At 40.8% G+C, this 25,070-nt stretch overlaps 1 protein-coding gene across 1 annotated transcript in view; it reads right to left on the minus strand.

Annotated features, from left to right (window-relative positions):
* The window catches only part of ZNF41 (zinc finger protein 41), a 56,374-nt gene that overhangs the window by 21,241 nt on the left and 10,063 nt on the right, over nt 1-25,070 (minus strand). Inside the window, exon 2 of the mRNA XM_059910892.1 lies at nt 7,269-7,512. Within this exon, the coding sequence (XP_059766875.1) occupies nt 7,269-7,340 (72 nt within the window). The 5' untranslated portion in view covers nt 7,341-7,512. The remainder of the gene's footprint in view (nt 1-7,268; nt 7,513-25,070) is intronic.

The following is a 25,070-nucleotide window of genomic DNA, read 5'->3' on the forward strand; positions in this document are numbered from 1 at the left end:
ACTTCCCAGCACAATGAGTTCTTCCAGAATCATTTTGTACTTTCTCTGTTCCAACCCTGGAGTCAGTCATATCTCCAAGAAGCTCTAGTTCCTATTAGTGACAAATGGTAAATCAAGGTGTGCTCATTGTGCCTGGCATATAATTGTCATTTCAGCAGTCAGAGAAAGGAATGTTTTTCCTTATAGGAGAATGCCAACTAATCAATATAGAAGAAATGATGGAATTAGAAAAACACCATTAGGGAAGTAGCACCGTAATTAATTGTTACAGGCAAGAATCATCGCTAGATGCTACAATCAGTGGACAAAAGCATGAGAAATAGTCTCAATGTATACATAGTCTCATTGTATCTCCCCACAACCTAGTTGTTAATTACAAAGAGAAATATAGTAACTTTACAGTACCTGACAGATGCCATCTTAGCCAGGCGATCAAAGTTAACATTATCAATAAAGGACAAATTGGTATTGAATGCTTGCCAACGTGAGGCACTGAGAAGAACACAGCATCATTTCTGTGATATTTGACAAAAATGAAAAACCTGAATCTAATTATGAGGAAGCAGGGAAAAAACCCAAATTGAGGGACATTCTTCCAAATGGTGTCATGAAAGTCAAGGAAAGTGTTTCAGATTAGACGGTAAAGGGACATGACAACTAAACATAATACATGAGCCTGGATTGGATCCTGGATCAGGGGGAAATGCTATAAAGGATGTTATCGTGACAACTGGGAAAACTATTTACAAATTGTATGTTAGTGAAACCGAGCAGGACCCTGTGGGGCTCCTGGGCATGGAAGCCTTTCTGTCCCCTGTTCTTTATTTGTAAGGTTTTTGTCTTTATTTACTTATTTATTTGGCTATGCTGCATGGCTTGTGGGATCTCAGTTCCCCGACCAGGGATTGAACCTGGGCCCTGGCAGTGAAAGCCTGGAATCCTAACCACTGGACCGCCAGGGAACTCCCTGTCCCCCAATTCTTGTTTGTAGGGAATAGATTCCAGCCTCCATGACCTTCCCTGACTTCCAAAGGGCAGATTTGAACAGTTGCTAATCAGGTAAGGGAGGGGATGCAGAGACAAGGGAGGAGCAGCCAAGAAACAATAGTGCAGCCTTGGGGCAGGGTCCTGGTTCCTCCTCAAGGGATACACATAACAGTATCTCTGAGCTCTTCTGAAGAACTAAAACCCCCAACAAATGGAAGGTGTTAGCATTCCTCATTCCAGAGAAGACCACATGAGGCCAGATTAAAGGAACCAGAGAAGCTCATCAAGAGACTACCTGAGGCCAAATTAAAGGAGTGCAGGCCCTGCACACACTCTAATACTTATCAGCAAGCCCGCCCTTGAACCATTGTTATAAAACTCCTCATCAAATCCTCCCGGGTTGGGACACACAGTTTTTTGGGGCAGGAGCCTACTGTGTCCCCATTTGTCTGGCAAAGCAATAAAGCTACTCTTCTCTGCTTCACCCAAAACTCTGTCTCTGAGATTCGATTTGGCACTGGTGCACAGAGGCCGAGTTTTTGGCCTCATTAGGTAATTAGATAATACACATCAAATATTAGATAGTACTAGATCAATGTGCAATTTCTTGATTTTGATAACTGTACTGTGATTATGTAAGAGAATGTCCTTGTTCTTAAGAGATACACATTAAGTATTTAAGGGTAAAGGGGAATTATGTCTGCAAACTACTCTCAAGTGGTTCAGAAAATAAAGTTTTAAATATATCTGTGTGTATACACATACATACATACATATATACATAAATTGGGAAGAGAAAGCAAATGTGGCAAAATGTTAACAGTTAGTGGATTTGGGTGAAGGGCAAAAGAATCAAACGTTTCAAAAGAATTAATGCTTTAAAACTCTTAGTAGAAAATATAGGTAAATATTTGTTTAGGCCTTGGGGTAGGTGAGGATTTCCTAAACAACACAGAAAATGCACTAAGTATCAAAGACAAGATCTAGTGATTCAACTGTGAGGAAATGAGGAACCTTTATTCATTGAAAGACCTTTGTTCTTTGGGGGCCCTTATTAGTGAGTGTTCAGGGGCACAGAGCAGGCATGGAACTCACAGTACCTGCTCCACCACCAGCAGCTCCGGGGGCAGATCCGCAAGCACTGGGCAGTGCCCAGCACTTCTCCATCCACCAGCTCTCCTGAGCACAGCCCCAAGGGTTGCTGAGAGCAGGACCTCCACCTGAGTCTCTAGCAGCATGTCTGACCTACTCCCCTTCACTGCGCAAGGGCACTCACCCAGGGAAAGCCCTGGGGTCAGGCTTGAGGGAAGCTCTCATTCTGCCTGCCCATCCTCCTGATCCTTGCTCTCTTGCCGGTGACCCCAGGACAGACCGGCCGGTGTGTAGGTGACACAGGGGAGGAGCCTCAGGTGGCGGGGAGGAGTGGCTATTTGCCAACCAGTATGGGAAAATTAAAATATTCTATCATTTGGCACTGGTAAACATTTTTTAAAAACTTTCTTTACCATTTTTAAAAATTGAAGCAGGCTTCCCTGGTGGCGCAGTGGTTAAGAATCTTCCTGTCAAAGCAGGGGACACGGGTTCGAGCCCTGATCTGGGAAGATCCCACATGCCGCAGAGCAACTAAGCCCATGCGCCACAACTACTGAGCCTGTGCTCTAGAGCCTGTGAGCCACAACTACTGAGCCCACGTGCTGAGAGCCCGTGCACCACAACAAAGAGTAGCTCCCGCTTGCCGCAACTAGAGAAAGCCCGCGCACAGCAACGAAGACCTAACACAGCCAAAAACAAATAAATAAGTAAATTTAAAAATAAAAATAAAAAATAAAATAAAAATAAAAATTGAAGCACAGTTAATTTACAATGTTGTGTTAGTTTCAGATGTACAGCAAAGTGATTCAGATATTATATATATATATATATATATATATATATATATATATATATATATATATATACTTTTTCAGACATTGTTAAACATTTTAACAACTCTGACAGCCCAAGCTGGTGGACAAAAGACCACCCTCATCTGTCTCTCCCTCCCTGGGAGTCACACAGGGAAAGGGTACAAAGACCATGCCAGGCACAGATGCCCCCTCTGATCCCTTTCCCCACCAAAACAGACACTTTGGACTCCACCCTGGCTGGGCAGGCTTATGTGATGTGATGGAGAGGGATTTTGGAGCTAGTGATTTGGATACAAAGTTGCTAATATAGAACCACCCAGATTCTAGCCTCAGCAGCCACGTACAAAAAGGTTTGGTTTTATGGCCCATTTCTACCATGGAGGATGGCCTGTGTCTCTGCCACGACCAGGACGCTTGCAAGGACTCCCTCATCCTAGGTGAGGATCCCCACTCCAGCTCTTGACGGCTCGCCAGTGAACCACACAGCAATGTCTCAGTCCCAAAACATTCTGCACTCTCACCCCCAGGGAACGCTGTGCTGCCAGGACTGGCCACTCACTGCCCATTCTGTCCCTGGCCATCTGCTCTGTCCCACCCTGCAGCTGGCTTGGGGCTCAGTCCCCAAGGGCTGCTCTCACTCCTGCTCCAGCACACTTCTCCATCACCTCCTGTGATATGACCCTGCCCTTCTAAACCCCATCCCAGCCTAGCAGGAGGGCTCCCAGGGCACTTACTAGGCTGTCTGAAAGTATGCAGTGTAGCTCACTGCGCCCTCGCCTGGGGCTGGGGGTACCCTAGTCTTTCCTGCTCCCATGCTCCTCCCTCTGGCTTTCCCTGCTTACCCTACCTACTCCTGTCCCCTAACTTCTCCCTGCTCCCTCTCCTGGTTCTTCTTCCCTCTGCATGGTCCCCATCTGACTCTTCCTTGGTCCCTCTGTTTACTGTTCCTTCTAAATGTTTCTTGTTATTTCTGACTGTCCCCTGGTCTGTTTCCTGATGCCTCTGTTTATTGCTTCCTCTGATTGTCCCTTGTTCCATTGTTTCATGCCTCCTGTTTCTTCTTCCCTCTGACTGATCCCTGATGTCTCTGACTGTCCCGTGTTCCCTTTGACAGCTATTCCTCTAGCTGATCCTTAGTCTGTGGCACCATTCTGGTTGCGCCCCAGTCCATCTGGCTGCTCCCTGGTCCTGATGAGGCTTTCTCATTCCTTCTAGTTGACACAGACTGACTGCCCTTTGACTCCTCTGACTTCTTTGTAGACCCAATTCTTCCCTGCTCCTTGGGCAGTCCTGGAATGCATTTCTAATATGCTCTCATCTGGTGCTCTGCATCTGGTCCATGGACCACTCTCTGTGAAGTGCTGGTCTACCTGGCTCCTAGCCTAGGCTCTTGATCATCAACATATACTACTTCTGTGTGCTTTGTGCCACAGCTGGGTTCTATACTTTCACCTCTCCATCACTTGCATTACATCTGACCTTTGACTGGCTCCTTTGGCTGTTTCTTGGGCAGGGTGACCAACTGTCCCAGTTTGCCTAGGACTTTCCCTGTTGTAGCAGTGAAGTTCCACATCCCATGAAGCCCCTATTGCCCTATCTCAGGGAACTATGGATGCTCCCCAGACTCTCTCTGGCTTCTGCAACTGTCCCTTAACCCCAGTGCCCACTACATGGGGCCTCTGGCTTCGGGAATGGATACTATGCCTTCCAGCTGTTCTCTAGTCCCTCTAGTTGTTCCCAGGTCAGACAGGCTGCTATCCAAACCAGATATACCTTTGATGTCCACTTTGCTTTTCCCTCTGGCTATTCCCCAACCTCAGCGACTGTTCCTTGTTGCCCCTGGTGCCCTTGGCTACTCCTCATCCTCAGAGGTCCTTTTGTCTCTCCAACTGTCCCATGGGTCTGTCCCCTTCCTGCCCCTCCAACCTGTTCTACAGCCTCAGCAGCTGGTCCCTGCTTCCTCTGGCTGCTGCCTATCCCAGGCTCATCTTTCCCATTTCCCATTTCTGTTCCCCAATATCTCCGCCTTTCCCCATCCCCTCAGATTCTCCTCTGACTCCTGGCACCTCTTGAAGTGGCTTGTCTGGCAGGCTTTTACCCAAGTGGCTTGTCTGGCAGGCTCTTACCCACCAAACCTTTTTGCTTTTTCCTTTTAGCTGAGTCTTCTGTTTCCTTGTCCCTCTGGATGGTCCCTGATCCCTTTGGTTGATATCTGGTTCCTCTATTTCCTGGTCCCTCCTCCCATTTTGAGATCCTTCTAATTGTTCTCATATCCTCTGGCTCTTCCTTGCTCCCCACTATTAACACTTCTCCAGCCCCGACTACTGTTTCTTGGTCTCTCTGCTGCTCCCTGGCCTCTGGCTCTTGTTTCCCATTTCCTCTGTTTGTTCCACTGATTTCCCACCTGTCCCCTGGGCCCCTTGGTTATCCTCTATTTCCAATAAGTGCAACATGGTCCCTCCAGCTGTTCCCTGTGGCTATTCCTCATCCCTCTTTCTCTTACTGACCCCTCTGCCTGTTTTCCAGCTTCAGCCACTATTTCTTAGCCCAACTGGCTGTTCCTCACCGCTGGGGACATTTTTATTGGTTCCTTGGTATCTCTGCCCATTCCCTGCTCTCTGACATCTAATGAAAAAACTAAGAACCTAACAAATAAATACGTGAATAAATAATATTTACCAGGGTCTTGGTCATTTCCATCTCTTCTTGCAAATGGGCAGAGGTCTATGGTTGGGAAGGAAGACATGAGTGGAGAAATGTGCCTTGCAGAGATCAGAATCATTCGTCTAGAAATTCCCACACATTGGCTGGGCAAGAGGCCATGTGCAGAAGGACTGGGGAGGACCACATTGTTGTGGCCCCAACCTGTGGGTCTGTGACTGATATGATGGAGAAGACCCTGGACAAGGACAATTTTCCAAGAGTGGAAGTGCCCTACTGTTAGGCAGCAATTCATTTACCATTCAATGTCCCTATACCTTTGACTCAAAATATAATTTCAGTGACTTGGGCAAAAAGATTTAAGTGTAAGAATTTCATCATAGCAGTTTTTATCACAACAGAAAACCTGGAACACCCTAAATTCACATATAGTGGATTGGTTAAATTAAATATAGTTTATCCAAAGGATATAAAGCTATGCATCATGTGTGTGTGAAGAAAAATATTTACTGCCTAGAAAATTATATTAAACTGCCAAGTTAAAAAGGAGACAACCAAATACTATGATTTCATTTTTAAACTTGAGCTATACAATGTATATGTGTGTGGTATGTATGTACACTCACAGGCCCACATGTATACCCACATACATGCACATACAAAGGGAAAAAAAACTGTAAGGAACTATAGCTAAATGTTAACAATGATTAACTTTGGCTAATGTTGGAATTATAAGTAATGTTTTAGTCTCTTGTATTTGCTTATCTGTATTTTCTAACATTATATTGTGAAATAATGAAATTATGAAATAGTAAACATCAAAATAATTTTTTAAAGTTTAATATTATCCTAATGACCACATGACCCTGAGCCCCTGTGACAACGAGCCTGTCCCCAGAGGTGACAGCATCCACAGGACAGTCGGAAAGAGGGAGCTGTGGGGCAAGGTCTGGCTCCCTCATCATGTTCCTCTGTTTACAGAATCTCAAGGGGAACTTTTAGTGGGAAACTTGGTCTTGGCTATTGTGTGGTGAGGGTGGAAGACACGGTCAGGAGACAAGCTTCCAGTCCACTGATGTCACTCACAATCCCAGAGGCCTGGACAAGTCATGTACCTTCTCAGGCCACTTTACTCATCTTTGAGAGGAGGAGGAAGAAGCAGAAGGGCCCTAGACACTGTGGTCACCCTACTACCCTGCCTTTCTCTAAGTTCCAAAGAAAAGGGATTTTTCTGCCCTAGATCAGGGTAGAGGAGAAATCAGCAAATCCCCAAGGATCAGGGGAAAGCAGGCTCTGGTAGGGATCAGCTGAGTGTGTGCACAGAGCCAGTGAGGACTGAAGGGCCTGTGCTGGGCGTCAGGGGGTAGCGTCTCCCTGGCTGGGGCCGGTGGTCACCCCGACCCAGACCTCGCTTGCAGACACCCTGCAGGGAGCTGCCTCCCCCTCCTCTAGGCTGTGGGGCTGACCCTCCCATCCCACCTTTCCTCCATTGGCTGCATCACATTTTCCACTGAAACAGGAAGGGCTCTGGATGTGGGACACCAGCCACGTGGTGCTCACGCAGCAGGAGGATGGTGACCTGTCTCAGGGACTCCAAGTCTGGAATTTGCCCCTCCTCTGACACACTTGCCCCTGCCCTGAGTCCCTACTGACAGGTCGGGGCCATCTCCTCACTGAATAAACTCCTGCCCCTTGAGCCCTGTCCCTCCTCACCTCACACACACTGCCACGTCCCTCTGCAGCCAGGGCTGGGGACCACTGGGGAGAGCTCCGGTTGGCTGGCATTGTCCCGCTGAGCCTCAACCCTCAGGCTCTCCTGCTGACAACTCCGCTCTTCCCAGTACCCTGAGGCCAGGCGGGTCCGTGGACTCAACCAGAGCTTCTGGGGCTGGAAGGAAGATCCTGCAGCCTTCACTACGGGGTCTGGCCCAGGGGCTCTGCAGAGACTCCAAGAAACCTGGAAAGACAGTGTCCACGTGGTCAGTCATTCAGCATTCACCCCAAAAATGCTTCCTGGGGGCACCAAAGTACAGTTTACAGCACTGGATACTGTGGAAGAGAAAAGTTCAGTAATCAACACCAAGTATTAGCATACAATATGGAAAAAAACTCATGAGATTTGGTGTAAAACGAATGAGAGCTTGAATTCCAGCCCTTCTGCATTCTAGCTGGAATCTGGCAAAGTCACTTTAGTCTGAGTTTCTTCACCTTAACACTGAGGATGAAAACACCCATTTCAGGGCTGTTAGAGTTAAATGACATGATGCTTCAAAAGCACTCCTATTTGGCACCAGGAGCACGCTCCATTGATATTAAATATTGCTGTTATTATAAGGTGCAAGGAATGTTTTATTCGGTACCTCATTTAATTTTCACATTCATCCTATGAACTAGGTATTACTTTTGCTATTATTCCCATTTACCATCAGATAGAACTGTTCATAAATATTAAGAAATTTGCCCCAAGATCTCTTAGATTAGGGGGAAGGACAGGGATTCAAACCCAGGTCTGCCTAGCTCCAAAGTACATTTTCTTAACTACTGTGCCATATGGTATTCTATATGTGGGAGAATCACAATAAACATTATTTCTGTTTCTTGCTGCCTTTAAAGTGCTCTGGCTGAAGGGTGACATGTCACATGTGATAAATCAAGTGTCTGTATAATTCAGTGTACATTCTGGGCAACTTATAGAGCCCGCCCACCCTCTTCTGCCAAAGATGAAAACATAAACACTTTGTCCCCTCTCTCCCAATTCCCATCTGGCCCTGAAAGTCAGCATGTCTGCACAGGCTCCTAAATCGGTAACCTACACTGCTTGACAAAAACTGTGTCCCAAATGGTGCCATCAACTGGTTTCCATAGGTTCCTCAAATAATCACCAACACAGGCAACACAACCCCAATAGAAAATCAACTATTAATCTGCTCAATGCCCCCTGGATCCAAACCTGACCTCCTATAGGACTCCATAACTCACAGCCCATATGTAGAGGCAATGTCTCCCATAAACCCCTCAAATATAGACCTTCCGGTCCATCACATACTAACTCACACAGTCCTGCAATTACCGATGTCTACAGGTCCCAATCAATGACTCCTATAGGGCTCCTAAAACTGTCTCCCAAAGACTTAAAATCCCAGGCTTGCAATCAATCTTTCACCACCTCAGTGTCCCAATCAATAACTCTCATGGACTGACTGATGACTTCAGATACTTTAGATGACTTCAGACCTCCAACTCTTATAAAACCTCAAGAATTTCTACAGAGGTCTCAATCACTTACCAACATATGTCTCTAATTATGTTTCTTCAAGGATTTCCCAAGATTATCACTCACTGACCCAACATGAATAGCATCTATAGGCCCTGGATTATCTAATCCTATTGGACTCTAACTCCGTGATGCACCCCCACAGAAATCCTCCGAATCCTTTGCTCCCAGAGGAACCAAGTCAATCCCAAATCTGGTTTGGTATTGAATTTAAAGAATAAAAAGAAAACTTAAAATGCTTCCCGGCAGAAACAACATGTTATTTACAATGGAAAGGGATCACAATGGCACTAGATTTATTTGCAACAATAGGAGCCATATTAGAAGAAAACATCTACAAATTATTGAAAGGGACTGCAATCCAAGAATTTTAAACCCACTCTAGCTGAATACCATGCTTCCATTAGAGCAAAAGACAATTTTAGACATACAAGCACTTATAACATTATATGCCAATATTAGAATCTCAGGAGAATACTCAAGGGGATAGTCTAACCAACTGTAGTAACAAATAGTCAATAGTAACAGAAGCCTCAAAATTGGAGGAAAGCAATTTTGAGAAATGATTATTGCAATTGATATATAGTTATAACTGAGTAAAGAAAAATGTATGTAATTGGGCATCTGGAACAAATAATATTATTACTATTAATAAGTGGAAAAAAATTTAATACCCTGGGGGAATTTACTGAGTGAAATGAGGAGGAGGAAAATTATGCATCTCTTTTACTAGATCCAAATAATATTACAACATTATTTGGATTTAGAAATAGAGAAAATATAGACAATCACATTTGTAAGGAAGGTGAAGGCAACTACTAGCAGAAATTGATAAAGATAAAACTCCAAACTATAATTCCAAAATAATAAGAAATTAGAGGGGAATTAAGAGAAACATGACCAAACCAGCAAAAGAGAAAGTGAGGAAATATCAACCACATAAAATAAATAGTAAACATAAGATAATAGGAGGCATAAAATCAAATATATTAGAATTCAACTAAATTGAATGAGCTGAATTCTGATGTAAAAGATAAAGACTATGGGATTGGGTTAAAAAAAATACAGTTGCCACACATCTAAAACAAAAAAACAAAGATGTGAAATGAAGCACTGGACAGAAGTACGCCATGTTATTTACTACTCTTTCCATTATGGTCAGCATTAGTTATGCCTTGTTAGGAAATCGTTGCCTACCTCAGGGTCATAAAGATGTTTAATGTTTTCTTCTAAAAGTTTTACTGTTTTATCTTTCACATTTAGATCTATAGTCTTCCCAGGAAGGATTTGGTGTGTGGTATGTGTTAGGGTCAAGATTCATTTCTTCCATATTGGTATCAAGATGATCCAGTACCACTTATTAAAAAGATTACCCTTTTTCCATGTCGCCTTGTGACCATATATCTGGGAGTTCATTCCCAAACTCTGTATTTCCATTGGTCTATTTGTCTATTCTTGGACCAGTACTACACTGTCCTAATTAATGTGCTTCATATTAAGCTTTGATATCTGGTAGAGTAAAAGATTATTAAGTTGGATTGCATTAAAAGTAAGGACCTCTGTTCATGAGAAGACAAAATTAAGAGCATAAAGGCAAATCCCACAGTGGGAGAAGATAATTGCAATACCTGTATCTGACAAACAACTCATATCTCAAATATATTAAGAATTCCTAGAAATCAATAAGAACGATAGAAGAAGAACACAAGGATCAGAAACTTCACAAAGAAGATATCCAAATGGCAAATAAGCATAGGAAAAGATGCTCAAATTCATAAGTTAGCAAGAAAATATAAGCTACAGATACTCCTCCACATCCACCAGAAATGGCTTAAATGAAAAGGATTGAAAATAACCAAGAGCTGGCGAGGTTGTAGAGCAACTGAAACTCATAAATTGTTTTTTAGGAGCATAAAATACTACAAACACTTTGGAAAACTGTTTGGTAGTATTTGTTAAAGCTGAACATATGCTTTATATCCTATGACCCAGCTATTCCATCGAAGCATTTACTCAAGAGAAATGCGAACATATGTTTACCAAAAGACAGGTACGATGATGGTCACAGTGGCTTTATTCAAAACTGAAAAGTATGCAAATGCCCATCAGCATTAGAATGGATAAACAACTTGTCCTTTATTAATACAAGGAATTAATACACAGCAACGAGAATCAACAACTGCTATACACAACATGCACAAATCTCATCTCATGAACATTATATTGGCCAAAGAAGCCAGACCTGAAAGAGCAATGAATCAATACTGTATGATTACATTTCTATAAATTTCAAAAACATGTAAAACTAATCCATACTGTTAAAAGTTAGGATATTGATACCCCTTGGGAGGAAGTTAGTGATTGGAAAGGAACACAGGAGGGCTTCTTGAGTGTTAGGAGTGTTTTATTTCTTGATCTAGGTGGCTGGTTGGGCAGGTTTGTTCAGTCTGTTAAAATATCAACAAGCTAAACATGCATAATGTGTGCACTTTTCTGTATTATAATTCAATAAAGATTTTAAAAATATATAATACACCAGACAAATGCAAGAAAATGAAAGTAGGTCTAGAAATATAATTATTGAGGTGGAAATTAAGGTCCAAGGTGCTCAATAGATTAACAAAAAGGGGGTCTCTTTTAATATAAAATATACAATAAAGAAGTGATAACTTGCATAAACCTTTAGGGTCATTCAACATATACAAATAAAGCCAGCACAAATGCATGGAACAACGTGAAGTCTTAAAAATCATAATTATGGGGACTTCCTCTTCTGGAGATGAAGTAGATATAATTTTATCTATTCTTCCTGCTAAATACAACTGAAAACTCTGGACATTATCTAGAAAACATAGGAAAACTCTGAAAGGTGGAATGAAGAAGGCAGACTGGCTAAGGATCCTGAGACCTAAAAATATGACATGGCAGTGAGTTCTCTGGGTTATCCCTTAGCCTCATATATCCTAGACTAGGTGCTGGAGAAGCTACAACCCAGAAAGGCCAATGGGTACAGACAAAAACTGCCCCAAGAAAGCCTGCTCTCTCTAGTCAAAGGACCAGGAAAGGGGCAGTCTAGCAAGATAGAAAACTTTCAGACAATGATGGCTCTACTCAAGCCAAACACAGAAAACACTGCAGCCCCAGCCCCACGACTAACAGCAAGGCCAAGTGGATCCAAGCCTACACTTCTACCCTTGTCAGACTGTAAGAAGGCACCCCCAGGCCCCAGCCCCCTGCCAGGGTGGTGTCAGAGAAAGCCTAATAGGGTGCTGTATCTTTCTTTCCTTGCTGGGAAATAACAGCTGCCTTCTCTTCCCCTACCTGTTGGTAACAGTGGATACCATGGGAAGCAGTGATGAGGTGCCTACCTCCTCCCAGCCAGGGTGGTATCAGCAGAAGCCTAGTGGGGAGCTGGAACCCCCACCCTCACTGAACAATAACAAGGAGCCCCCTGGCAAAAAAAAAAAAAAAAAGTGCAAGCGAGAACCTGGACTTCCACCCCACCTGTCAGTAACAAATGTCACATGTGATGTGACATTTTCCTTCACCAAACAGAGCTCTGTCAGAGAAAGCCTGATAAAACATAAGAGTCAAATAAATTCTAGAGCCTCATAATATAATACCCAAAATGTCCTGGACATACTAAAAAAAATCAAGTGTCATTAGAGAAATGCAAATCAAAACTACAATGAGATATCACCTCACACCAGTCAGAATGGCCATCATCAAAAAGTCTACAAACAATAAATGCTGAAGAGGGTGTGGAGAAAAGGAACCCTCCTACACTGTTGGTGGGACTGTAAATTGGTACAGCTACTATGGAGAACAGTACGGAGGTTCCTTAAAAAACTAAAAATAGAACTACCATATGACCCAGCAATTCCACTACTGGGCATATACCCTGGGAAAACCATAATTCAAAAAGATACAGGCACCCCAATGTTCATTGCAGCACTATTTACAATAGCCAAGACATGGAAGCAACCTAAATGCCCATGGACAGATGAATCGATAAAGAAGATGTGGTACATATATACAATGGAATATTACTCAGCCATAAAAAAGAATGAAATAATGTCATTTGCAACAACATGGATGGACCTAGAGATTATCATACTAAGTGAAGTAAGTCAGACGGAGAAAGACAAATAACATATGATATCACTTACATGTGGAATCTAAAAATTAATTGAAATGACTCTGTATACAAAACAGAAACAGACTCACAGACATAGAAAACGAACTTATGGTTACGAAAGGGGAAAGGTGGGGGGAGGGATAAATTAGGAGGTTGGGATTAACATATACACACTACTATACATAAAATAGATAATCAACAAGGACCTACTGTATAGCACAGGGAACTCTACTTAATACTCTGTAATAACCTATATGGGAAAAGAATCTGAAAAAGAGTAGACATATGTAAATTATAACTGAATCACTTTGCTGTACAAATGAAATTAACACAACATTGTAAATCAACTATACTCCAATATAAAATTAAAAAATTTTTAAAAAGAAAGAAAAACATCAAAGCTAAGAAAAGGGGAAGAATACATATGAGCTTCACTTGTATTCAGGAAAAAAAAAATCAGGTGTCATACTAAGAACCAGGAAAATCTCAACTTGAATGAGAAAAGACAATGAGGATGGCAGAAGAGTAAGACGTGGAGATCACCCTCCTCCCCACAAATACATCAGAAATACATCTACATGTGGAACAACTCCTACAGAACACCTACTGAACGCTGGCAGAAGACCTCAGACCTCCCAAAAGGCAAGAAACTCCCCACGTACCTGGGTAGGGCAAAAGAAAAAAGAAATAACAGAGACAAAAGAATAGGGACGGGACCTGCACCAGTGGGAGGGAGCTGTGAAGGAGGAAAGGTTTCCACACACTAGGAAGTCACTTCGCGGGTGGGCGGAGACTGCGGGTGGCAGAGGGGGGAGCTTCGGAGCCGCGGAGGAGAGCGCAGCAACGGGGGTGCAAAGGGCAAAGCAGAGAGATCCCCGCACAGAGGACCGGTGCCAACCAGCACTCACCAGCCCGAGAGGCTTGTCTGCTGCCCCGCCGGGGCGGGCGGGGGCTGGGAGCTGAGGCTCGGGCTTCGGAGGTCGGATCCCAGGGAGAGGACTGGGGTTGGTGGTGTGAACACAGCCTGAAGGGGGCTAGTGCGCCACGGCTAGCCGGGAGGGAGTTCAGGAAAAAGTCTGGAGCTGCCGAAGAGGCAAGAGACTTTTTCTTGCCTCTTTGTTTCCTGGTGCTCGAGGAGAGGGGATTCAGAGTGCCTCTTAAAGGAGCTCCAGAGACGGGCGCGAGCTGTGGCTATCAGCACGGACCCCAGAGACGGGCATGAGATGCTAAGGCTGCTGCTGCTGCCACCAAGAAGCCTGTGTGCAAGCACAGGTCACTCTCCACACCTCCCCTCCCGGGAGCCTGTGCAGCCTGCCACTGCCAGGGTCCCGTGATCCAGGGACAACTTCCCCGGGAGAACGCACAGCGCGCTCAGGCTGGTGCAACGTCATGCTGGCCTCTGCCACCGCAGGCTCGCCCCGCCTCCGTACCCCACCCTCCCCCCAGCCTGAGTGAGCCAGAGTCCCCGAATCAGCTGCTCCTTTAACCCTGTCCTGTCTGAGCGAAGAACAGACGCCCTCAGGCGACCTGCACACAGAGGTGGGTCCAAATCCAAAGCTGAACCCCGGGAGCTGTGCAAACAAAGGAGAGAAAGGGAAATTTCTCCCAGCAGCCTCAGAAGCAGCGGATTAAATCTCCACAATCAACTTGATGTACCCTGCATCTGTGGAATACCTGAATAGACAATGAATCATGCCACAATTGAGGCAGTGGACTTTGAGATCTGTAGCCTTGGGGTTTGCTGGCCTATACTACGAAGCTACAGTAATCAAGACAGTATGGTCCTGGCACAAAAACAGAAATATAGATCAATGGAACAGGATAGAAAGCCCAGAGATAAACCCATGCACATATGGTCACCTTATTTTTGATAAAGGAGGCAAGAATATACAATGGAGAAAAGACAGCCTCTTCAATAAGTGGTGCTGGGAAAACTGGATAGCTACATGTAAAAGAATGAAATTTGAACACTCCCTAACACCATACACAAAAATAAACTCAAAATGGATTATAGACCTAAATGTAAGGCCAGACACTATCAAACTCTTAGAGGAAAACATAGGCAGAACACTCTATGACATAAATCACAGCAAGATCCTTTTAGACCCACCTCTTAGAGAAATTGGAAAAAAAACCCAAAAATAAACAAATGGAACCTAATGAAACTTAAAAGCTTTTGCACAGCAAAGGAAACCATAAACAAGACGAAAAGACAATTCTCAGAATGGGAGAAAATATTTGAAAATGAAGCAACTGACAAAGGATTAATCTCGAAAATATACAAGCAGCTCATGCAGCTCAATATCAAAAAAACAAACAACCCAAACCAAAAATGGGCAGAAAACCTAAATAGGCACTTCTCCAAAGAAGATATACAGATTGCAAACAAACACATGAAAGAATGCTCAACATCATTAATCATTAGAGAAATGCAAATCAAAACTACAATGATATCATCTCACACTGGTCAGAATGGCCATCATCAAAAAATCTACAAACAATAAATGCTGGAGAGGGTGTGGAGAAAAGGGAACCCTCTTGCACTGTTGGTGGGAATGTAAATTGATACAGCCACTATGGAGAACAGTATGGAGGCTCCTTAAAAAACTAAAAATAGAACTACCATATGACTGTTGGTGGGAATGTAAATTGATACAGCCACTATGGAGAACAGTATGGAGGTTCCTTAAAAAACTAAAAATAGAACTACCATATGACCCAGCAATCCCACTACTGGGCATATACCCTGAGAAAACCATAATTCAAAAAGAGTCATGTACCACAATGTTCACTGCAGCTCTATTTACAATAGCCAGGACATGGAAGCAACCTAAGTGTCCATCGACAGATGAATGGATAAAGAAGATGTGGCACATATATACAATGGAATATTACTCTGCCATAAAAAGAAACAAAACTGAGTTATTTGTAGTGAGGTGGATGAACCTAGAGTCTGTCATACAGAGTGAAGTAAGTCAGAAAGAGAAAAACAAATACTTTATGCTAACACATATATATGGAATCTAAGAAAGAAAAAATGGTCATGAAGAACCTAGGGGCAAGACGGGAATAAAGACGCAGACCTACTAGAGAATGGACTTGAGGACATGGGGAGGGAGAAGGGTAAGCTGGGACAAAGTAAGAGAGTGGCATGGACATATATACACTACCAAATGTAAAACCGATAGCTAGTGGGAAGCAGCCACATCACACAGGGAGATCAGCTCGGTGCTTTGTGACCACCTAGAGGCGTGGGATAGGGAGGGTGGGAGGGAGGGAGACGCAAGAGGGAAGAGATATGGGGATATATGCGTATGTATAACTGATTCACTTTGTTATAAAGCAGAAACTAACACAGCATTGTAAAGCAATTATACTCCAATAAAGATGTTAAAAATAATAATAAAATTAAAAAAAAAAAAGAAAAGACAATGAACAGATGCCAACATTGAGATAATATAGATGTTGGAATTATCTGACAAGGATTTTAGAGCAGCCATCATAAAAATGCTTCATTGTGCAATTATGAAAAAATACAACACAAATGAGACAATAGAAAATCTCAGCAAAGAAATAGAGGATGTAAAGTAGAACTAAATGGAAATTTTAGAACTAAAAAATATAGTAACTGAAATAAGAAACTCAGTGGATGGACTCAATGACAGAATGGAGAGGACAAAAGAAACAGTGTACTTGAAGACAGAATAGAAACAAACCAATCTGAACAACTACAGAGAGAAAATTAACTGGAAAAAAAATGAAGACAGCTGAGGGACATGTGAGACTATAACAAAAGATTTGACATTCGAATCATTGGTGCCTAAGAGGAGAGGAAAGAGTATGGGGCTGAAAAAGTATTTGAAGAAGTAATGGCTGAAAATATTGCAAATTTGGCAAAAGACATCAACTTACATATTCCAGAAGCTGAATGAAACACAAACAGGATAAAACAACAGCAACAAACAACAATAAAAATCCATGCCAAGACACATCATAGTCAAACTTATGAAAACTAAAGAGAAAGAAAAAATCCTGAAAGCAGCTGGAGAGAAATGATGCATTATCTATAAAAGAAAAACAATTTGAATGATAGCAAATTTCTCATCGGAAACCAGAAGGAAGTGGTACAACATTTTCCAAATGCTGAACTTTCAGCCCAGGATCCTATCTCCACTGAAAATATCCTTCAGGAATGAAGAAGACATCAAGACATCCTCAGATAAAGGAAAACTAAGAGAATTTTTTGCCAGCAGACCTACCATAAAACAATGGCTAAAGGAAGTTCCTTAAACAGAAAGGAAATTCTAAAGGAAGAAAACTTGGGACATCAGTAAGGAAAAAAGGATATGGAAAGAGCAAATACGTAGGTATATACTTTCTTTCTCCTAAGTTTTCTAAATTATGTTTGACAGGTGAAGCAAAAATTATAACACTATCTAATATGGTGCTCAATGCATGTAAAGGAAATATTTAAACACGGGAGGATAAAGGGACATAAGGTAATTAAGGTTCCACGCTTCCCTGGAAGTGGTAAAATGATACCAGTAGATTTTGATAAGTTGTGTTTATATTACATGATACATAGAACATCCAGTTAAAAAGCTATATAAAGTGACCCCCCTGAAAACACTATGAATAAATCAAAATGGAATTCTTTAAAATGTTCAAATACTCCAAAGAAGGGCAGGAAAAAGAAAAGAGAAAAACAAAAATAGAGAGAATAAACAGAAAACACAAAATATGACAGACTTAAACCTTAACATATAATTACATAAAGTATAAATGTAAATATACCAATTGTAAGACAGAGATGGACAGATTAGATTTAAAAAATCATGACCCAACTATATACTGTCTATAAGAAATTTACTATAAATATAATGATATATGTAGGTTGAAAGTAAAAGAATAGAAATGATATATCATGTAAACATTAATTAAAAGGAAGCAGGATTGGATTTATTGGATAGAGTAGGCTTCAGAATAAAGAAAATTACCAGGGACAGATAGGGACATTGCATAATGATAAAAGGGTCAATCTACCAAGAAGATATAGCAATCCACACAGACCTACTAGAGAATGGACTTGAGGATATGGGGAGGGGGAAGGGTAAGATGTGACAAAGTGAGAGAGTGGCACGGACATATATACACTACCAAACGTAAAATAGATAGCTAGTGGGAAGCAACCGCATAGCACAGGGAGATCAACTCTGTGCTTTGTGACCACCTAGAGGGGTGGGATAGGGAGGGTGGGAGGGAGGGAGATGCAAGAGGGAAGAGATATGGGAACATATGTATATGTATAACGGATTCACTTTGTTATAAAGCAGAAACTAACAGACCATTGTAAAGCAATTATACTCCAATAAAGATGTTAAAAAAAATAGATATAGCAATCCTGAATGTATATGCACCAAGCAACTGAATGGCAAAATATGTGAAGAAAAATTTGATAGAACTGAAAGGAGAAATAGACAAATTCACTAGTTGGAAACTTCAATACCCTTCCTTCAACAATTGATAGAACAACTAGACAGAAAATCAGCAAGGTTATAAAAGAAATCAAGAGCACCATCAACCAACAGGATCTAAGCAACATTTATAGAGCATTCTACCCAACAATAGCAGAATACACATTCTTTTCAAGTGCCCATGGAACATATACCATATAGACCATATCCTAGATCATACAACAAACCTCAACAAATGTAAAAGAGTTGATATCATATGTAGTGTGTTCTCTAACCACAATGGAATCAAACTAGTAATTAATAACAAAAAGACAGGAGAATCTCCAAACACTTGGAAACTTAACAACATACTTCTAAATAATCCAAGAATCAAAGAGGAAGTCTCAAGGGAAATTTTAAAAATACATTGAACTGAACAAAAATGAAAATACAACATATCAAAATTTGTGGGATACTGTTATGTTGTGAAAGGCAGTCTTGTGCATGCAGTCTTTCAACTCCCACTTGTCTATATAAGAATGGGCCTTGGGCCTGGAACACTTCCTTACCAAGGATAAAGAGCCCACACAGCCTGTGTTGGGCTTATCGCTTTGTGTGGGAATATATTTCCCTATTTCAGACTCAATGTGTGCTATTTTGTTCTGTTGAAGCTTGTACATCAGTGACCCCTAGGCACAGCCCCAGCTTTCAATTTTTCAGCCTCCATGGGGGAGGGGTGGGAGTCCTTCCTCTGTGGCATGAGAGAGGTGTGAGGAGTATCTTACTTTAGTTTATATTCCTTTGCTAACTAATGAAGTTGAGCATCTTTTCCAATGCTAATTTGCCATTTGGCTGATGGAGGACCTGCTAGCCATGAGGAACTGATGCACACTATTGAAACTGATCTTGCTCTGTCTCTTCTCTGTGTGAGTAAAGTGTTGTTCCATCCAGTGCTTGACTGTGTTGTGCTTTCCTTGGTAACACTGATACCAAGATGCCGTGGGCAGAAGTGTTCAGAGTCCTCCCCTGGGATTGATAAGCAGTGTACAAGCTAAAGCAGTGTTGTGAGGAAAATTTATAGCACTAAAGGTATACATTTGAAAGGAGAAAAAGCCTTAAATCAATAATCTAAACTCATTTCAAAACACTAAAAAAGAAGGGCAATGTAAACCCAAAGCCAGCAGAAGAAAGGAAATAATAAAAGTAGAAGCAGAAATCAATGAAATTGAAAACAGGGAAACAATAGAGAAAACCAATGAAACAAAGAGCTGGTTCTCCAAAAAAAGAACAATAAAATAAACAAACCTCTAGTAAGACTGACAAAGGAAAAATCAAAGAAGACATAAATGACTAATCTCAAAAATGAAATAGGGGATATCATTACAGACCCTGCAGACATCAAAAGAATAACTTGAAAAATACAATGAACAACTTTACACACATAAATTTGACAAGTTAGATGAAATGGTCTAATTCCTCAAAAAGTACAAACTACCACAACTCTTCCAATATGAAATAGTTCATTTGAATAGCTTCATAATTGTTAAGGAAATTGAATTTGCAATTAAAAAAACAACCGAAATAGAAGTCTCTAGGCCCAAATGGTTTCAATGGAGATTTCCACAAACTTTTCAAAAAGAATTAACACCAACTCCACACTATCTCACCCAGAAAATAGAAGAGGGAATTCTTCCTAACTCATTCCATAAAACCTGATAGCAAAACTAGACAAAGAGTACAAAAAATACATTATTGATGTGCTAATGTTTTCCTGCTGGGTTTATATGTAGTTTGCACAGCAAATTTTGCACATTTTGTCATCACCTGTATTTGAAAATAGGATGTGTCTTGATGAATTATCTCATTATCTAACCCTACCCCCCAAAAAGTCCAACTGGAGACCTTCATGAACATAGATGCAAAAATTCTAAACAAAATATCAGCAAATATAATTCAACAATATATAAAAAGAATTATACACCATGACCAAGTGGAGTTTATTCCAAGAACACAAGACTAGTTCAATACTTGAAAATCAATGTAATCCACCATATTATCAGCTTAAACAAGAAAAATCATATGATCATATCAATTGATGCAGAAAAAGGTTTTGACAAAATCCAACACCCATTCATGATAAAAACTCTCAGAAAACTTGAAATAGAGGGAAACTTTGTCAACTAGATTTTTAAAAATCTACAAAAAACCCCACAAAACACAAAAACTACAAGAAACATCATACTCAATAGTCAGAGACTGAATGTTTGCCCCCTAAGATCAGGAACAAGGCATGACATCAACTATCACCACTCTTATTCAACACAGTAATAAAAGTTCTATCCAGTGCAATGAGGCAAGAAAACCAAATAAAAGCCATACAGATAGAAAAAGAAGAAATAAAACTGTCCCTATTTGCAGATGATATGATGGTCTACACAGAAAATCCCAAGGAACCTACACAAAAACTTCTAGAAGTAATAAGTGGCTTCAGCAAGGTTACAGTTACAAGAACAACACACAAAAATCAGTTGCATTTTCTTGTAATGGCTTGCAGAATCATAAGGTGTCCCCAGAGTCGGTCTGTCAATGTGTTCTGAAGGAAACCTGGGACACAGCCAAATGCAAGCAAAGTCATCCTCAGACAGAAATATTCCTAAAGAAGAGTGCAAAATAATCACACTGGAACGAAACTACATGAAATCATGGTGAAGTACTAGGAGGATGGTGTTCCGTGTGGGGTATGTTATAATTAAATAATTTTAATTAATTAATTTATTATCTGCCTTCTTTCAAAATCGATTTAAGAAGATTGCTTGTAATCTAAAATAGGGAAAATGGACAGAGTCTATGTTTTTGTTAAAGTTGATGCAGAACTTTCAATGTAAACAGCCATTGTATCTGGTGGATATGACTTTTCCAACAATATAAAGACATACTCTGTCCTGGAAACAAACAAACAAAAAATCAGGTGTATTTTTACACACTGTAAATGAACATAATGAAACAAGTTAAAAATACAATACTTTAGGGACTTCCCTGGCAGTCCAGTGGTTAAGACTCCACACTTCCACTGCAGGGGGCACGGGTTCAATCCCTGGTCTGGGAACTAAGATCCCGCGGCCAAAAAAACAAACCAAAACCAAAACTAAACCAAAACCAAAACCAAAACAAAAAACAATACTTTACATCACTCAGAAAACGAAATATTTAGGTGTAAATGTAACAAAACATGTAGAGGGCTTGCATGCTGAAAACTACAAAACGTTGATGAAAGAAATCAACAAAGATCTAAATAAATGGAGAGAGATACTGTGTTTATGGCTTGGTAGCCTCAACTTAGTAAAAATACCAATTCTCCACAAGTTGATATACAGACTTAATATAATTTCTATCAAAATCTCAGCAAGAATTTTTTGTAGATATAGGCAAAATTATTCTAAAATCTATGTGGAAAGACAATGGATCTAGAATAGCTGAAACAATTCTGACAAAGAATAAAGTGGGAGAAATAAATCTACCTGATTTCAATACTTTTTATTTAACTATGGGAATCAAGACAATGTGGTATAGATGAAGGGATAGGCACATAGATTAACGGAACAGAATAGAGGACCCAGAAACAAGCATAGTCAACTAATTTTTTTACAAAGGTACAAAAACAATGCAACGTCTTTTCAACAAATGGTGCTAGAGTAATAGGACACTCATAAGCAAAAAACAAACAAACAAAAATGAAACAAAAACCAAAAACGAATCTCATTCTTAATATCACATTTTATAAAAAATTAACCCAAAATGGATCATAGATTTATATGTAAAATGTAAAACTATAAAACTGTTGGAAGACAACAGAAGAGAAAATCATCAGGACTTAGGGCTTAGTGAAGAGTTCTTAGATATGACACCAAAAACATAATCTTTTAAAAGAAAAAATAGATAAATTTGACTTCATCAAAATTAAAAATTGTGGCTCTACAAAAGACACTCTTAAGAGGATGAAATGACAAGCTGCAGACTGAGAGAAAATATTCACAAACCCCTTATTTGACAAAAGACTCATATCTATAACATAATAAGAACTCTCAAAATTCAACATTGAAGAAACAAACAACCCAATTAGAAAATGGGCAAAAGACATGAAGAGACAGTTCACCAAAGAGAATATATGGAGGGCAAATAAGCACATGAGAATATGTTCAACATCCACAGACAAGCATATTCTAACATCTATATGGAAAGGCACAGCTCCTAAACCAGTCTTGAAGAAGAATAAAGTGGGAGAATCACTCTAATAGATATTAAAGCTTACTGCATGGGTACAGTAATCAAGACTGTGGTTTTGGCAGAGGGACAGACACAGATCAATGGAACGGAATAGAGGATCCAGAAATAGCCCCACATAAGTATGGCCAACTGATATTTTTACAAAGATGCAAAACAAGTAAGTGGTGCTAGAACAACTGTACATTCAGGGCAAAAAGAACCTCAACCTAAACCTCACTCCTTACACAAAAATTAACTCAAAATGGATCACAGACTTAAATGTAAAATGTAAAACTATAAAAATTTTTAGAAAAAACATAGGAGAAAATCTTCAGGATTTAGGGCTAGACAGAGTGTGGTATGATAAGAAATATATATTTGGTTTTTGTTCCTGGCACAGATCTCTTAAAAGCCCTGAGATTTCTTAAGTGATAGGAGTGATAAGAGCATCTTTTGTTAGTTTGTTATTCCTTACAAGCCCCTTCCAACGATGCCTGAGTTTATGCTGATGAAGGGACTCTTGGTGGGTTCTTAGATAACTTTAGGGTGGGGGCTGGTTGCCAAAGGAACCAATCATTTGGTTATAGGGCTTGATTAGAGGGTTGAAACTTTCAGTCCCACTCCCCCACCACCACCTCCCTCCTAGGGAGGGGAGAGGAGCTGGAGATTGAGTTCAATCACCAATGGCCAATGATTTAATCAATGGGGTCTACATGATGGAACCTCCATATAAACCCCTCCAGAAAAATCCCTAAATGATGAGGTTTGGAGAGCTTCCAGGTTGAACACAGATGTGCTGGGAGGAAGGCATGTCCAGAGAGGGCATGGAAGCTCTGTGCCTCTCCCCCAATACCTTGCCCTGTGTATCTCTTCCATCTGGCTGTTCCTGAGTTGTGTCCTTTACAATAAACTGGTAAACATAGTGTTTTCCTGATCTCTGTGAGCTATTCTAGCAAATTATTGAACCTGAAGAAGAGGCCCTGGGAACCCCCAATTTATAGCCGGTAAATCAGAAGTATGGGTGGCCTGGGACTTGCAGTGACTGGCATCTGAAGTGGGGGCAGTCTTGTGGGATTGAGCCCTTTAACTTATGGGATCTGATGCTAACTCCAGGTAGGTAGTGTCAAAATTGAATTGAATTGTTGGACATTCAGTTGCTGTCAGAGAATCAGAGAATGACAAAGTTTTTAGACTGGACACCAAAAGCATAATCCATAAAAGGAAACACTGATAAACCGGGTCTTGCCAAAAATTTAAAAACTTTTGCTCTGAAAAAGACCAGAGGATGGAAAGGATGAAGAGGATGAAAAGCCAAGCTACTGACTGGGAAAAATACTTGAAGACAACATATCTGACAAAAGACTGGTATCTAGAATATGTAAAGAACTCTCAAAACTCAACAGTAAAATCATCCAAACAATTCAATTAGAAAATAGGCAAAATGCATGAACAAACATTTCACCAGAGGATATACAGATGGCAAATAAGCATATGAAAAGGGGTTCCGTATTATTTATCAGGGAAATGAAAATGAAAACTACAATGAGATATCACTATACATATATCAGAATGGCTAAAATAAAAAATAGTGACAACACAAAATGCTGGTGAGGTTGCAGAAAAACTGGATCTCTCCTACACTGCCGGTGGGAAACGGTTTGGTAGTTTCTTATAAAACTAAGCACGCAATTACCACACGGCCCAGCAATAGTACTCTTGAGCATTTATCCCAGAGACATGAAAGCTTATATTTACACAAAAAATCTGTACATGAATGTTCATAGCAGCTTTACTGGTAATAGCTCAAAACTGGAATCAGTCCAGATGTCCTTCAACAAGCGACTGGTTAAACAAACTGTGGTACATCCACCCCAAGGAGTGCTATTCAACAAGAAAAAGGAATGAACTGTTGATACTCACGCTACTTGGATGGTTTTTAAGAACATGATGCTAAGTGAAAAAAGCCAACCTCAAAAGTTTATACACTGTATGATTTGATTAATATAACAATTTTGAAATGACAAAATTTTAGACATGGAGCACAGGTTAGTGGTTTCCAAGGGTAGTGGAGACAGGAGGGAAATAGGTGTGGTTATAAAAGGGCAACACTAGGGATCCTTGTGATGTTGGAACTGCTCAGTATTTTGACTATGGTGATGGATACACAAACCTACACAGGTGATAAAATTGTATAAAACTTGGTACACGCATATACACATACATGTATGAGTAAAACGGGAAATCTGGATAAGATGGTTGAATTGTATCAAGGTCAAAATTCTGGTTGGCATATTATACTTTAATTTTGTAAAATGTCACCATTGGAGGAAACTGGGCAAAGTGCACAAGGGATCACTTTGTACCATTTTTTACAACTGCATGTGAAT

Source organism: Balaenoptera ricei, chromosome X, assembly GCF_028023285.1.
Source record: "Balaenoptera ricei isolate mBalRic1 chromosome X, mBalRic1.hap2, whole genome shotgun sequence".
Classification (NCBI taxonomy): domain Eukaryota; kingdom Metazoa; phylum Chordata; class Mammalia; order Artiodactyla; family Balaenopteridae; genus Balaenoptera; species Balaenoptera ricei.